At 41.6% G+C, this 15,356-nt stretch overlaps 1 protein-coding gene across 4 annotated transcripts in view; it reads left to right on the forward strand.

Annotated features, from left to right (window-relative positions):
- Positions 1–10,828, forward strand: part of LOC306888421 (protein mono-ADP-ribosyltransferase PARP6) — a 38,582-nt gene extending 27,754 nt beyond the window's left edge. For all 4 annotated transcript variants that reach the window (XR_013785746.1, XR_013785747.1, XM_079446699.1 and 1 more), the window contains one exon: positions 8,810–10,828. Coding sequence is in view for 2 of the 4 variants with exons in the window: in XM_079446699.1 (XP_079302825.1) it covers positions 8,810–8,912 (103 nt within the window). In the remaining 2 variants the exon portion in view is untranslated. The remainder of the gene's footprint in view (positions 1–8,809) is intronic.
- Positions 10,829–15,356: the final 4,528 nt, after the last annotated feature.

A 15,356-nucleotide genomic window follows, 5' to 3' on the forward strand; every position in this document is an offset into this window, starting at 1 on the left:
CAGGCAACCGCCTCCGGTTCCATTCTTCCCGGAAGTGCATGAGGAGGTGACTAGGTCTTGGAGGGCACCTTTTTCTGCCCGAAACAGACCTAGTGCCTCCTCCGTCCTCACCACCCTCGACGGTGGGGCGGCCCAAGGGTATGTGGAGATCCCCCCAGTTGAGCGCGCCATTGCAATGCAGCTCTGCCCGCAGGGCGCTGCCGCCTGGAGGGGTAATCCACGCCTTCCGTCCAGGGCCTGTAAGTTCTCGTCCGCTCTGACGGCCAAGGCTTACAGTGCTGCTGGACAGGCCGCTTCCGCCCTGCACGCCATGGCCCTCCTGCAAGTCCACCAGGCCAAGGCGTTAAAGCAGTTGCACGAGGGTGGTGCTGACCCAGCCGGATTGCAGGAACTGCGCACAGCGACGGACCTTGCCCTACGGGCGACGAAAGTCACGGCGCGGGCCCTGGGTCAGACGATGTCCACGTTGGTGGTCCAGGAGCGCCACTTATGGCTGACCTTGGCGGATATGAGGGAGTCTGACAAACACCGTTTCTTAGACGCCCCGATCTCCCAGGCCGGCCTATTCGGCGAAGCGGTGGAGGGCTTTGCCCAACAGTTCTCCGCCGCACAGCAGCAGACAGAGGCGTTTCGACACATCCTGCCCCGGCGGTCCGCTGCTGTCTCCACCCCACCGCCGGCTGCAGCTCCTCCGTCTGCTCGTCGCCGAGGGCGCCCTCCTGCGGCCTCCACCTCCGCTCCAGCTCGGCCCCAGCAGCAGCCTTCACAACGGCCGCAGCGTGGAGCTGGCCGCAGGAAAGCGGCGCAGCCCGTCTCTGCCCCTGCCAAATCTGTGAAGCGCCAGGGCAAGCGGCGGCCCTGAGACGGGCGACCCGGAGTCTCTGGATCCTGCTCTTCAGGAGATGGTGACTGCACCACTCCTTCCCCCGGAGGAGGGCCGGGTGGAGAATCTTTTGTTCCCTTTTTATTCTGTTCCGCCACTGGCTCTCCAGCCAGTGGTACCCAAAACCTCAAAAAAAGAGCAGTTTCCTTTTTCTCCGGGTCCCAAGAGGGCGAGGATGGCAGTGCACGAGACCCCGTCTCCACACTCCCGTCCCCCTCTCCTTTCGCCTATGAGCAGCAGGGTCCGGTCCGAGGACGCGATGCCTTCTCCCGCGCCCCCTGCTCAGCCTTGGAGCCAGGTAAGTGTCGCACTGCACACTCAGACCCCACTTCGGAACGCACTGCCTTCCGAGGCGGGCCCCTGCGCTCCACTTCGCTGCCCCGCCGTGGGTACGTCCGTGGCTCCCTTGGTCCCGCTTGTACGGTTTCTGGGGGCCTGGCTAGCGCTCCCCAGGCTGTCTCGCTGGCTCATGAGAACCATCAGACTTGGCTACGCGATTCAGTTCGCCCGGCGTCCCCCCAAGTTCAGGGGCGTTCGGTTCACCTCTGTGTTGAGCAAGGATGCCCCTCTCTTGCGTGCGGAAGTCGCGGTCCTGCTGGCGAAGGACGCGATAGAGCCGGTCCCTCCAGCCGAGATGAAGTCGGGGTTTTACAGCCCGTACTTCATTGTACCCAAGAAAGGCGGTGGGTTACGACCAATCTTGGACCTGCGCGTCCTGAACCGGGCCCTTCACAAGCTCCCGTTCAGGATGTTGACGCAAAGACGCATTTTTCAATGCATCCGTCCGTTCGATTGGTTCGCAGCGATCGACCTGAAGGACGCGTACTTTCATGTCTCAATCCTGCCTCGACACAGACCGTTTCTCCGCTTTGCGTTCGAAGGACGAGCATATCAGTACAAAGTCCTCCCCTTCGGGCTATCCCTGTCGCCTCGTGTCTTCACCAAGGTCGTGGAGGCAGCCCTTGTTCCATTAAGGGAAGCAGGCATTCGCGTTCTCAACTACCTCGACGACTGGCTCATACTGGCCCAGTCTCGAGCACTGTTGTGCGATCACAGGGACACGGTGCTTGGCCACCTCAGCCGGATGGGGCTTCGGGTCAACTGGGAAAAGAGCAAACTCTCCCCTGTGCAGAGGATCTCTTTTCTCGGTATGGAGTTGGACTCGGTCAACCTCACAGCACGTCTCTCAGTAGAGCGTGCTCAGTCGATGCTGAACTGCCTGGAGTCTTTCCAGCGCAAGACAGCGGCTCCACTGAAACACTTTCAGAGGCTCCTGGGGCATATGGCATCCGCAGCCGCTGTCACGCCGCTCGGGTTGCTTCATATGAGACCGCTTCAGCATTGGCTTCACGACCGGGTCCCGAGATGGGCATGGCGACACGGCACTTACCGGGTCTCAGTTACCCCGTCCTGCCGTCAGACCTTCGGCCCGTGGTCGGATCTTGCTTTTCTTCGGGCAGGAGTTCCCCTAGTGCAAGTATCCAGGCACATTGTTGTCTCAACAGATGCCTCTGCCATGGGCTGGGGAGCCATGTGCAACGGGCGTGCAGCTGCAGGGCTCTGGACAGGGTCCCGGTTGCAGTGGCATGTCAATTGCCTCGAGTTGCTAGCAGTATGGCTTGCGCTGCGCCGCTTCAAAGGGCTGCTACACGACAAGCATGTACTGGTCCGTACGGACAACACTGCGACCGTTGCGTACATCAACCACCAGGGTGGTCTACGCTCCCGTCGCCTGTCGCAACTCGCTCGCCATCTTCTCCTTTGGAGTCAGAAGCATCTGAGGTCGCTTCGCGCCGTTCATATCCCTGGCGAGCTCAATCGTGCAGCCGACGAGCTCTCACGTCAGCCCGCCCTTCCGGGAGAATGGCGACTCCACCCCGAGGTAGTCCAGCTGATTTGGAGACACTTCGGGGACGCTCAGGTAGACCTGTTTGCCTCCCCGGACACGTCCCACTGCCAAATGTTTTACTCCCTGTCCGAGGGTACCCTCGGCACGGACGCGCTGGCACACAGCTGGCCTCGGGGCCTACGCAAATATGCGTTTCCCCCAGTGAGCCTTCTCGCGCAGACCCTGTGCAAAGTCAGGGAGGACGAGGAGCAGGTCCTCTTGGTGGCGCCGTACTGGCCCAGTCGGACTTGGTTCCCAGAACTCATGCTCCTCGCGACAGCCCCTCCTTGGCAAATTCCTCTGAGGAGGGATCTCCTTTCTCAGAGAGGGGGCACCCTCTGGCACCCGCGTCCAGACTTGTGGAATCTCCACGTATGGTCCTTGGACGGGACGCGGAGGTTCTAGGTGGGCTACCTCCATCGGTAGTAAACACAATCACTTCAGCTAGAGCCCCGTCTACAAGACACGCTTACAGGCTGAAGTGGAACCTGTTCGTCGATTGGTGTTCTTCCCGCCGGGAAGACCCCCGGGGATGCCCGATCGCGGTCGTGCTTTCTTTCCTGCAAGATGGGTTGGAGCGAAGGCTGTCTCCCTCCACCCTCAAAGTGTATGTCGCCGCTATTGCCGCACATCACGATGCAGTAGACGGTAAGTCTGTAGGGAAGCACGACTTGGTCGTCAGGTTCCTCAGAGGGGCGAGGAGGTTAAATCCTCCGCGCCCTCATCTGGTACCCTCTTGGGATCTCCCCTTGGTCCTGTTGGCCTTGAGGGAGGAGCCCTTTGAGCCTCTGCAGTTAGTAGAGCTTAAGTTTCTGTCGTTGAAGACAGCACTCCTCACTGCATTGGCCTCGGTCAAGAGGGTAGGGGACCTGCAGGCATTTTCGGTCGACGATTCGTGCCTAGAATTCGGGCCGGATGACTCTCACGTTGTCCTGAGACCCCGGCCTGGTTATGTGCCCAAAGTTCCCACCACACCCTTCAGGGATCAGGTGGTGAACTTGCAAGCGCTGCCCCGGGAGGAGGCAGACCCAGCCATTGCTCTGCTTTGTCCCGTCCGCGCTTTGTGCACTTACGTGGACCGCACGCAGAGCTTCAGGACCTCAGACCAGCTCTTCGTCTGCTTCGGGGGACAGCAGAAGGGGAAGGCTGTCTCCAAACAAAGACTTGCCCATTGGATAGTCGAGGCTATAGTCTTGGCCTATCAGGCCCGGCGCTTACCGTGCCCCCTCGGTGTGAGAGCACACTCTACAAGAGCCATTGCTTCCTCTTGGGCGTTGGCGCGGGGCGCCTCGATAGCAGACATTTGTAGAGCTGCCGGCTGGGCGGCACCTAACACGTTTGCGAGATTTTATAATCTCCGTGTAGAGCCCGTGTCCTCCCGTGTACTTGGCTCAGACGGCCAGTAGCACTGGGACACTGCTCGGTGTCAATCCCGCTTGCTGCGCCATTCCCCTCTACGGACCGGATACGTGCGCTTTGTTGCTTCTCAGTTCAGTTCCCCATGGCGAACCCTGTTGAAGTTCCTCCCGCACCCTCGGCAGTCAGGCGTGGCGGAACGCCAGACGCCAGGTCCAGCACTCGTGTGTTTGCCCAAGGTCAGCCCTTGTGCTGGGCTAGGTGCCCGTGTGTAGTGATTCCCCTTCGGGTGGTCCCACATGTGTATTCTTCCACGGTACGGTTCCCCTCACGGTGAGCCCGTGTCTTTCCCTGGCAGAGACCTTCTGCCGTCTCTGCTGTGTTGTTATCTCACCCCAGGCTGGCTGAGTCTACCTCAGAGACTTCCATATGTAGTACTGCCCTTGGTCAGTCCATATGTGTAATTGCCACGTGGTACCTCCTTACGCAGGATGTGGCTTCCGTAGCGTTCCCCTACTTGTGGTACGCTTTCCCAGTGTTATCCATACCCACTGTACGGAACAGCAGTGGCTGTCATCCCTGCCTAAGCCTTGTCCTATCTTCCACCCCAACTGGTGTGGGGGGACTTGCCGGCTTCCGCAGGGCACTGGAGGGGGTCAGCAATAGTGGCGTTTTCCAAGGGATCCCATTAGTCAGTCACACTGACGTTACGTCGAACGTGACTGACTGATAGGGAACGTCTCGGTTACGTATGTAACCCTCGTTCCCTGAAGGAGGGAACGGAGACGTAACGTCCCGTCGCCATAGTTGCTGTACCACCGCTGTACGGCCGGGGCACACAGTCTCGGCTCCTCAGCGAAAAACTGATGTGCGTTTGCACGCGCTCTCCTTTTATACCCGCACTGCGGGGCGGGGTGCGCGTGGCGAAACACGCACGCCAACTGTCATTGGCTTGTTTTGTTAACACTCGAAGATGATTGGGCTCTCGAGCGAGTTCCCATTAGTCAGTCACACTGACGTTACGTCTCCGTTCCCTCCTTCAGGGAACGAGGGTTACATACGTAACCGAGACGTTATGCATGTTAAATGGCTGTTTTCTGATGATCTAGACATAGAAAAGTTGTTTTTATGCTAGAATAAAATGAATAATAACAGTTATTTTAGTATCATTATTGTAGTTTTTTATTAATGTTTTAATTCAATTTTTATTTTTAGATATTCCATTCATTTTAATTTTAGTTATATTTATGTGTTTGTGCAGTTAGTGTAGTTTTTATTTTATTTTATGTCTAAATCTTTTTTATTAATTTCATTTTTAGTTTTTGTTATTTTTTGTACATTAAGTAAAACTCAACTTAAATGAGAAATGGCTGAAAGGTTTTTACTTTTTATATTTAATTTTGTTTGTTAACATTTATTTTATTTCAAGTAAAGGAAATCTGTTTCTAATGATTTTAATTTTAGTTTCAGTAACTATATTAATCATGAAAAGTACAAACAAAACAACAAACTTTTTTGTGTTTTACTTTTACATATTAAGTCATTCTTGAAAAATGTGTCAGTTTAGTTTGGGGTCAGAAAAATAAACTTAATTCATAAGAAAAACAAGATTATTTTTCTTCCCCCACTGGCTGATATTTTTCTCATTTTAAGCAAAAACTCACTTTTTTTTTTTTTTTAAAAACAAGCAGACTTAGTCTGTCATTTTGCATCTAAAGTAAATATATCTTGATTTAAGAATGTTTAGATATTTGTACTTGAAAGCAAGACAAAATTACTGAGGAAGAACATCAGTTTTGCAGTTATTTTATCAAAAATAAAATATATATGAAGTAAATAGAATATATATATATATAGAGAGAGAGAGAGAGAGAGACAAAGCACAGACATGTATATACAGATATTATTATATATATGTGTAAGGGGACAAAATTGTGACAGATAGTTTCATAAATAATTGAATTCTCATATTGCATATGTAAATGTGTTGCACCGTGTATCTATAGCCGTAGTTAATTAGTTACCATTAGTTACTAGTGTTATTTTTAGTATTATTTATGTATTTTTATAGTATTTGTTAATTAGCTTTTATTTTTATGTTTTTGGTTTTCATTTTGTTATGTGCTTTTGTCATTTTTATTTTATCTCCAATTAGCTTGATTTTTTTGTTTTAGTTTTAGTCATTTTAATACTTGAGCATATTTTATTTCTATGGAAGCCCGTTTCCGCCAATGAATAAAAAATAAAACAAGGTAATTGCGACTTTTTATCTCACAATTCGGACTTTTTTTCTCGCAATTCTGACTTTATAACTCGCAATTCTGACTTTATAACTCGCAATTCTGAGATATAAACTCGCAATTCTGACTTTATAACTCGCAATTCTGAGATATAAACTCGCAATTCTGAGATATAAACTCGCAATTCTGACTTTATAACTCGCAATTCTGAGATATAAACTCGCAATTCTGAGATATAAACTCGCAATTCTGACTTTTTTTTCTCACAATTGCGAGTTTATATCTCACAACTCTGACTTTCTCGCACCATAGCAAACCACTCTCCGTGTAAGGCTTTTGGACGCGGTTGGACAGTAGCCTACCATTACCGCCGGGCTTTCAGACAAAACATTCTTAATTTCTTTATAGTTCTGAGTTTGAGGCAGCTTCTATCGCGTTATTTTAATAACAGCTGTCAAGTAAAGCGCGTATATTGTAACACGAGAGTGGATATATATGAATGCACGCAGGTGGATTTCCTTCACTCTCCATAAAGCCCGCTTTCATCTCTATGTTCTTGCTATAGAATTATCTTATCTCCTGTATTTAATGTTGTAAGATATCGACCAAGCAAGACATCCCCAATGAAAATTATAAATAAATTATAAATAAATGAAAATTATTTAGTCAATTATATATGAAGAATTCAGATGCAAAAGCTTAAATGCCATCTGAAATTTTCTTCTAAAATTAGTATTTTTCGTTTATATTCAGTTATTTTACTTTAATGACAATGAAAAGAACCTGTTCCTGAGAAAAATGCTCATTTTAGAATAACATTTCAGATGGCACTTATGGCTTTTGCATCTGAACTCTTCATTAATAATAATAAAATTAATGAATCCTTTATTTATAATTTTCATTGGGGATGTCTTGCTTGGTCGATATCTTACAACATTAAATACAGGAGATAAGATAATTCTATAGCAAGAACATAGAGATGAAAGCGGGCTTTATGGAGAGTGAAGGAAATCCACCTGCGTGCATTCATATATATCCACTCTCGTGTTACAATAATACGCTCTTTACTTGACAGCTGTTTTTTTTTATGTTCGTGTTTTTTATGTTTGTTCAAAAATCATATAAGGACGCAACATTCATCTAGTTCAATATATAGTTCAGCTAATTGAACAAAGTACTGCAAAGCCTTACACGGAGAGTGGTTTGCTATGGTGCGAGAAAGTCAGAGTTGTGAGATATAAACTCGCAATTGCGAGAAAAAAAGTCAGAATTCTGAGAAAAAAAGTCAGAATTGCGAGTTTATATCTCAGAATTGCGAGTTTATATCTCAGAATTGCGAGTTATAAAGTCAGAATTGCGAGTTATAAAGTCAGAATTGCGAGTTTATATCTCAGAATTGCGAGTTATAAAGTCAGAATTGCGAGTTTATATCTCAGAATTGCGAGTTATAAAGTCAGAATTGCGAGTTATAAAGTCAGAATTGCGAGTTATAAAGTCAGAATTGCGAGTTTATATCTCAGAATTGCGAGTTATAAAGTCAGAATTGCGAGTTTATATCTCAGAATTGCGAGTTATAAAGTCAGAATTGCGAGTTTATATCTCAGAATTGCGAGTTATAAAGTCAGAATTGCGAGTTTATATCTCAGAATTGCGAGTTATAAAGTCAGAATTGCGAGTTATAAAGTCAGAATTGCGAGTTATAAAGTCAGAATTGCGAGTTTATATCTCAGAATTGCGAGTTATAAAGTCAGAATTGCGAGTTTATATCTCAGAATTGCGAGTTATAAAGTCAGAATTGCGAGTTTATATCTCAGAATTGCGAGTTATAAAGTCAGAATTGCGAGTTTATATCTCAGAATTGCGAGTTATAAAGTCAGAATTGCGAGTTTATATCTCCGAATTGCGAGTTATAAAGTCAGAATTGCGAGTTTATATCTCAGAATTGCGAGTTATAAAGTCAGAATTGCGAGTTTATATCTCAGAATTGCGAGTTATAAAGTCAGAATTGCGAGTTTATATCTCAGAATTGCGAGTTATAAAGTCAGAATTGCGAGTTATAAAGTCAGAATTGCGAGAAAAAAAGTCCGAATTGTGAGATAAAAAGTCGCAATTACCTTGTTTTATTTTTTATTCATTGGCGGAAACGGGCTTCCATATATTTCAGTTAGTAGCCAATGCAACATTTTTTTTTTTTTCTTTTTTTTTCAAGTTTTTCATATTATATTTTGTTTTATTTCAGTTTTATTTCAATTAACGAAAATTGCAAGTTTTAGTGCAAAATGAATGAAAGTTTTAATAGCTTTAGTTAACAATAACAACAATAATAGGCTACTTTCAAGATAAAACCAATTACAAAAAATATGAATATTGTAATTTCAAGTTTTGCATATGAAATATTATTTTAATGTGATGTGTGTGTGTGTGTGTGTGTGTGTGTCTCAGGTATGAGGATGGTCAGGTGGGAGACGCAAACATCAACACACAGGAGCCCAAGATCCAGAAGGAGATCATGCGTGTGATCGGCACCCAGATCTACTCCAGCTGAAGGCGTTTCTTTCCTCTACTCTATCCATCTCTACTTTCTTTCGTCCTGTCTTTCTCGAGGGATGCGGGGTTTCCTGCGCGAGGAAATGAGATGAAGGAAAACTTCACCATAAGCCCCGCCCACAACCCTTTGACTTCCCACAGAGCCGCTGTCAGTCAAACGCAGACAGGCGCCTGATTGGACGAGACGGATCTCACCGGAGCGTGAAGTCGCATCTGTCGCTCGTTTTCTCTTTTTGGCATCAGTTTGACGGATCGTTTCTCACACTAAATATCTGTAAAAACAAGAGAGTCATTTAAAATGCTTATTGCGTTTTTTGCGTCTCTGGATAGTAAATGATGAATCTGTGCGTTTTGTTGTGTTCGTATCTTCTTCATCTTTCTCCTCCGCTGCTCTTTCTGACTGTTGACATGTATTAATATCCCAGATGTATTTATCTCTGAAATCAATTTCCCGTCTTTTGTTGCTCGGCTCCGCTTACACGATTTATCGGCGGCAGGACGTGGATGAGAGGACGGGGACACGTCGTTACTCATGTTTAGGCTTTTTGGTGACGTCGTCTGAAAGCTTTATTTCCAGTCTCAGACATTCCCGAGTGTTTGTGGGTGATTTCCACAAAGCTCTGCAGTAGGATGACGTACACTAGCAGTCAAACATTTGGACACATTATTTATTCTTCACATGATACAATAATAGTAAAGCGTGCAAACTCTGAAATCACACAAATGTAAGTCAAAACTCTCTTAAAGTTAGCGTGCAATTCAAGTTGCAATTGTCTCTTCTTCCCTGTTGTGACCAAAGTTTGAAATCACTCCTCGGCCAATTTGACTCTTGCATTTTTAGGCAAAGCACATTTAATACATGTATGCATGTAATTTATTATGCATCCATTATAATTATTTTAAAGCCTTTTTATGTGCACAGTGGTAATTCGTAGTGCTTTACATAAAAAGGCTTTATAATAATCGTAAAATAATTACAATGGATGCATAATAAATAAAAAACATGCATTAGAAAAAAATTATCAAAAATTGATCTAGTTGTATTAAAACCATTAAGAATCAAATTAAAAAAGTTACACGCCATTCAGAACAAGCCAAAACACAAAATATCAGTAATAAACCAGATTAGATTTAAATATATTTATTTTTCAACCTGATTCTGAATCATTCAATTGAAAGATTTATGACATTGTTTGTGGATATCATAAAAATAAAGTAAAATAAAATTATAAACTACTTCACATTTATTTTGTTTCATTTTTCGTAATATTAAAAAATGCATTTGAATTTTAGAGACATGCTGCTTGTCGTCCAGTGTGTAACCATTTTTAATATTTGTTTTAGTAATATTATGGACATAATTTACTAATCATAACCTGCCAATATGGCTAGTGAGTTATGTGTTAACCGGCATGGTTCATTTTTACATGTATTTGACAGTTTGGCAGGTGTTGCATGGATAAATCATTTATATGATATTCCATAAAAAATAATGGTCCATTTTGAAGAAGAAAAAAAAAAGAGAGACAGAGAGAATTTCCTTTTTAAAAATGCATATGCACAGTATATTTTTGATTTCAGTCATTTAAGCAGCTCTTTTGTGTCCAAACGTTTGACTGCTGGTGTTTCTCCTGATTCTGTTGCTCGTCCCGGAGCGTTTGTGAGATTGTAAATGGTTTATTTGAGGGTGCTGCACTGATTCTCTCATGCACCTTTTCCTCTGGACCTGTGTTGGACATGCAGGCCTGATGGAGGCTGTAAATAATGAAGGACAGGAGGAATGTAGCCAGCAGGTCTTTGGATTCTCTGGATCTGGTTTCTGTTGTTTCTGATGTCGAACAGACCCATCAGATGAACTGCGCTTGTACAGGTGGAACTGATGCTGAACTGAATAAATAAAGAGAGATTTTGCACAATTTTAGATGCTTAATTTCTCCCTCATGTTCATTGATGTAGATGATGTGATTTTTCCATGCAGTGTTGTCTTTTTTACATCAGGTGGTGCTTTCGCTTCACTTCACTCACTTCACATGCTGTAAATGTTGCATTAGCAATGGATTCTCAGGTAAATCTGTGATTAACAGGCTGTGTTTTGCAATATTCAGTTATCATCAGCAGTAGATTAGAAATATCCTATTCTCTCTGCTGTACAGGCTTCATTCTTTTAAAATATTTAACGTTTGTGAGCATTATCATCGGTCTTGATTAATTGATTAATTGGTCAACAAAAATGCATCAGTTTCATCAGTGAGTAATACAAATTTTTTCTTTTCATATATTTTGAGTGTATTTTCACTAAATATTGTATTAGTAAATTTATTTAGTAAAATATAGTAGTAATTTTTATATAATTCAGATATTTTTTTGTGCATTTTCTCAAAATATTGTGAAATTCCGTATTAAAATGTTCTTAGTTTAAATTGTAAAGTAAAAATAGTATAGTTTGTTTAATAAAAACTTCAGTTGTTTTTTAGTAATTCAGATATTTTTGAGCGAATTTTCAGTAAATATGTAAATTAAATATTAAATTACATTTTATAAAAGTATAATCAATATCATTTGTTTAGTAACTATTGTAGTAAAAACGTTTGTAATTTTTTTTTGTCATTCAGATATTTTTGAGTGAATTTCCAATAAATAGTTTAAATAAAATATTAAATTACATTTTCTTAGTATGTTATTTTTAGTAAAAACAAAAAAATATTTTTTTTTTTACTTATTTAGTATTTCAATTTTTTTAGTGTATTGTTTAAAATAAATATTCAATTACATTTTTTTTCTATAATTTTAGTAAAAAATTGTTTTTTTTTTTTTTAGTAATTCAGATAATTTTTTAATAGATAAAATCAATATCATATCTGTGCGTATAGTGTCTACAGAATCAAAAAGAGCTTCATTGCCAAGTATGTTTACACACACAAGCAATTCGTCTTGGTGTGAGATACTCAACATCACTCTCAGTCATGATGCTGTTCTGGACATCAGTCATGTGATCACCAGCGAACCAATCACAGTCATGATGATCCCAGATCAACAGTATCTCAGCCAAATATTGTCCTATCATAACAAACCCTACATCATCTGAAAGCTGAATAAACAAGTTTTACATTTTTGTATACATCTCAATTTCGAAAAATTGACCCTTATGACTGGTTTTGTGGTCCAGGGTCACATATCAGAATAACTATATAATAGAAAAACTTCATCCAGTGTCCAGCAGCTCGTCTCCACTAGAGGGAACACAAGCGCTGTAAATCTCTCTCTCTCTCTCTCTCTGTGTTTCTCTCTCTCTCTCTCTCTCTCTCTGTGTTTCTCTCTCTCTCTCTCTGTCTGTCTCTCTGTCTCTCTCTCTCGCTCTGTCTCTCTCTCTCTCTCTCTCTCTCTGTCTGTCTGTCTGTCTCTCTCTCTCTCTCTCTCTCTCTCTCTCTCTCTCATGTGTTTCAGGGCGTTCTGGAGTCAGATGGGTGTGTGTCTCCTCTGTCTGTACTTGGGTCTCCTTCTCTCTCTGCTCTCGTTCTCTGGCAGCATCTTGAACACACACTGTCATGAAATAAAGATCTGAACAAGCAGCACGTTCACAAGTCTGCATGAATAATGGAGGATGTCAGAGAAACATCATGCCACTTAATTTCTTCTATCAAACACAAAAAAGATGTGTATATTTAAATTATATGACCGCATGAGACTAAATCGGTGCTTTAACAACCTTTTAGACTCAAATGCGCCCCATTGACCAACACAATGTTCAAAGACGTAAAGTAAGATATTTACTCCAGCATTACTGCTGTAATTATGACAAAGCTGCTTGTTTTCCAACTTTTTATTCATAATTGATTCATTCATATATATATGAATTAATCACAATTCATTTTGTGATTCCAAAAATGTCAATATATACAGCCATGGCCAAAAATATCGGCACCCTTGGTAAATATGATCAAAGAAGGCTGTGAAAATTAATCTGCATTGTTAATCCTTTTGATCTTTTATTTAAAAAATGAACACAAATCTAACCTCTCATTGGATAATAAGAATTCAAAATGGGGGGAAATATCATTATGAAATAAATGTTTTTCTCTAATACACAATTAACAGCACCCTTTTATTCAATACTTTTTGAAACCTCCATTTGTCAGTTTAACAGCTCTAAATGTTCTCCTATAATGCCTGATGAGGTTAGAGAACACCTGACAAGAGATCAGAGACCATTCCTTCATCCAGAATCACTCCAGATCCTTCAGATTCACAGCTCCATGTTGGTGCTTCTTCTCTTCAGTTCACCTCACTCATTTTCTACAGGGTTCAGGTCAGAGGACTGGAATGGCCAGCAGAAGCTTGGTTTTGTGCTCAGTGACCCATTTTTGTGTTGTTTTTGAGGTTTGTGTTTGGATTATTGTCCGGTTGGAAGATCCAAACATGGCCCATTATAAGATTTCTAACAGAATCAGTCACTTATTGATTTTTTTATCTGTTGGTATTTGATAGAATCCATGATGCCATGTGTCTAAACAAGATGTCCAGGACCTCCAGCAGAAATATAGGCCCACAACATCACAAATACAGCAGTATATTTCATTGTACACATGGGGTACTTTTTATGTACATGTATTTGAGAAAAAAAACATTTATTTCATAATATTTTCCCCCATTTGAAATTCTTATCCAATGAAAGATTAGATTTTTGTGAATTTTTAAAATAAAAGATCAAAAGGATTAACAATGCAGATTAATTTTCTTTGTTCATATTTCCCAAGGGTGCCGATATTTTTGGCCAATACTGTATGTTCCAAAAAAGTAATTTTTTACTTTCTCAAATTAATTCAATTATTAATAGTAAATAGTATTAAAGTTGTAAAATAATTGTAAATTAAATACTATAATTGTATATATATATAGTTTCAAATCTTGATTGTACATATTTTAGGGTCTCAATTAGACTATTTTAATATATTAGTAATAATGTCGTATTAATAAAAAGTTGTAAAATAATTATACATAGTTTCAGTTTACATCTTCATACTTTTATCTTTTCAGTTATGTTAGAATTCAATATATTAATATTAATAGAATATCAATATTATCTATTAATAATACTTTAATATTAAGTATTAATTTATTAAATAATTTCATTTTTAAATTATTAATATTTAAATATATTTAAACATATTTGAGAGAGAGAGAGCATCTCTTTGTCTCTCTGCTCTGCTCAGGTCATTCATTTCTTTTTTAATCGTTGATTTCTCACTTAATCAGTTTTTGTCGTGCTTTGTGTCGTGTTCGCTGAGAGATTGTGTTTATCTCTCTGAAGCATTGTGTTTGTGTCTTTGTCTTTGCTTTAATTCGTTTTGGATTAATTCCGTCGTCTTCAGAGATCATCTATTATTTCCACTCTGCAAACACAGTCTTATCCATCAGTCCCATTTATTTCCTTTTTCTTTATTTTTTGCTAAGACATCACATGAGGTTAGTGATCTGAACCAGACATTAGGAGTTGAAGTTAAGTGTAAGAGCAGCGTTTGTGGTCCAGACATGAATTATTCCCCAAATCATGTGTTTTTACTTTAGTAAGTGATCAGATGCAGCTCAATTCTAGTGTTGAGAAATCTGAGTAAAGCATATTTGTCTAGATCTCTTATAATTGTCAGAATAGTATTCCATTCTCGTGCAGCTTTGACAGAAAAAGCAGACTGACTAAAATGACTATTACCGTGTATATAAATTACTGTATTGTCTGCATGCATTTGTATATTAATGCCAGGACATGCAAGATGAAAATCATTTATATACATAGCAAAAAGCATTGGACCCAAGATAGATCCTTGAGGAACACCATGTACCTAAGAGATTGGATAACACACTGAAATCTATCTGATAGATATGACTCTATCCAGTTAAGTGTATGTAGTGAGAAATTAAAACAAGATAACTTAGACATAAGGATTCTATGATTAACGGTGTCAAAGGCTTTCTTTAAATCAACGAACACTGCTCCAACTACACCACCTTTATCTAAGAAAGTTTTAATATTTTGCTCTAAAACCAAACTGCATTGGATGCAATGAACATGAACTACTACTCAAGTAATCTGTTCTGCAACTAGTTTCTCCATAACCTTAGAAACAGTGGGTAAAATACTAATTGGCCCATAATTATCAACAGAAAGGGGATCTCCACTTTTGAATATTGGAACAACAATCGCCGACTTCCAAACACTTGGGAATTTTCCCTGAGAAATGGAAAGATCTTTAGTAATAGGTTTAATTAGGGCCAAACTTGACTCTTTGAGCATAACAACATCCATGTCTTATTTATCTTTTGCTCTAGATGATTTAAGAGATCTAATTGTTCTCATACCATCAGAGTCACTAACAGGCCTTATTCTAAAAACAGGCTTAACATTAGTATACGCAGGCGGAAAACATCGAGTAATAATTTCCACGGA

The sequence above is a fragment of the Barbus barbus genome, assembly GCF_936440315.1.
Source record: "Barbus barbus genome assembly, chromosome: 22".
NCBI classification, from domain to species: domain Eukaryota; kingdom Metazoa; phylum Chordata; class Actinopteri; order Cypriniformes; family Cyprinidae; genus Barbus; species Barbus barbus.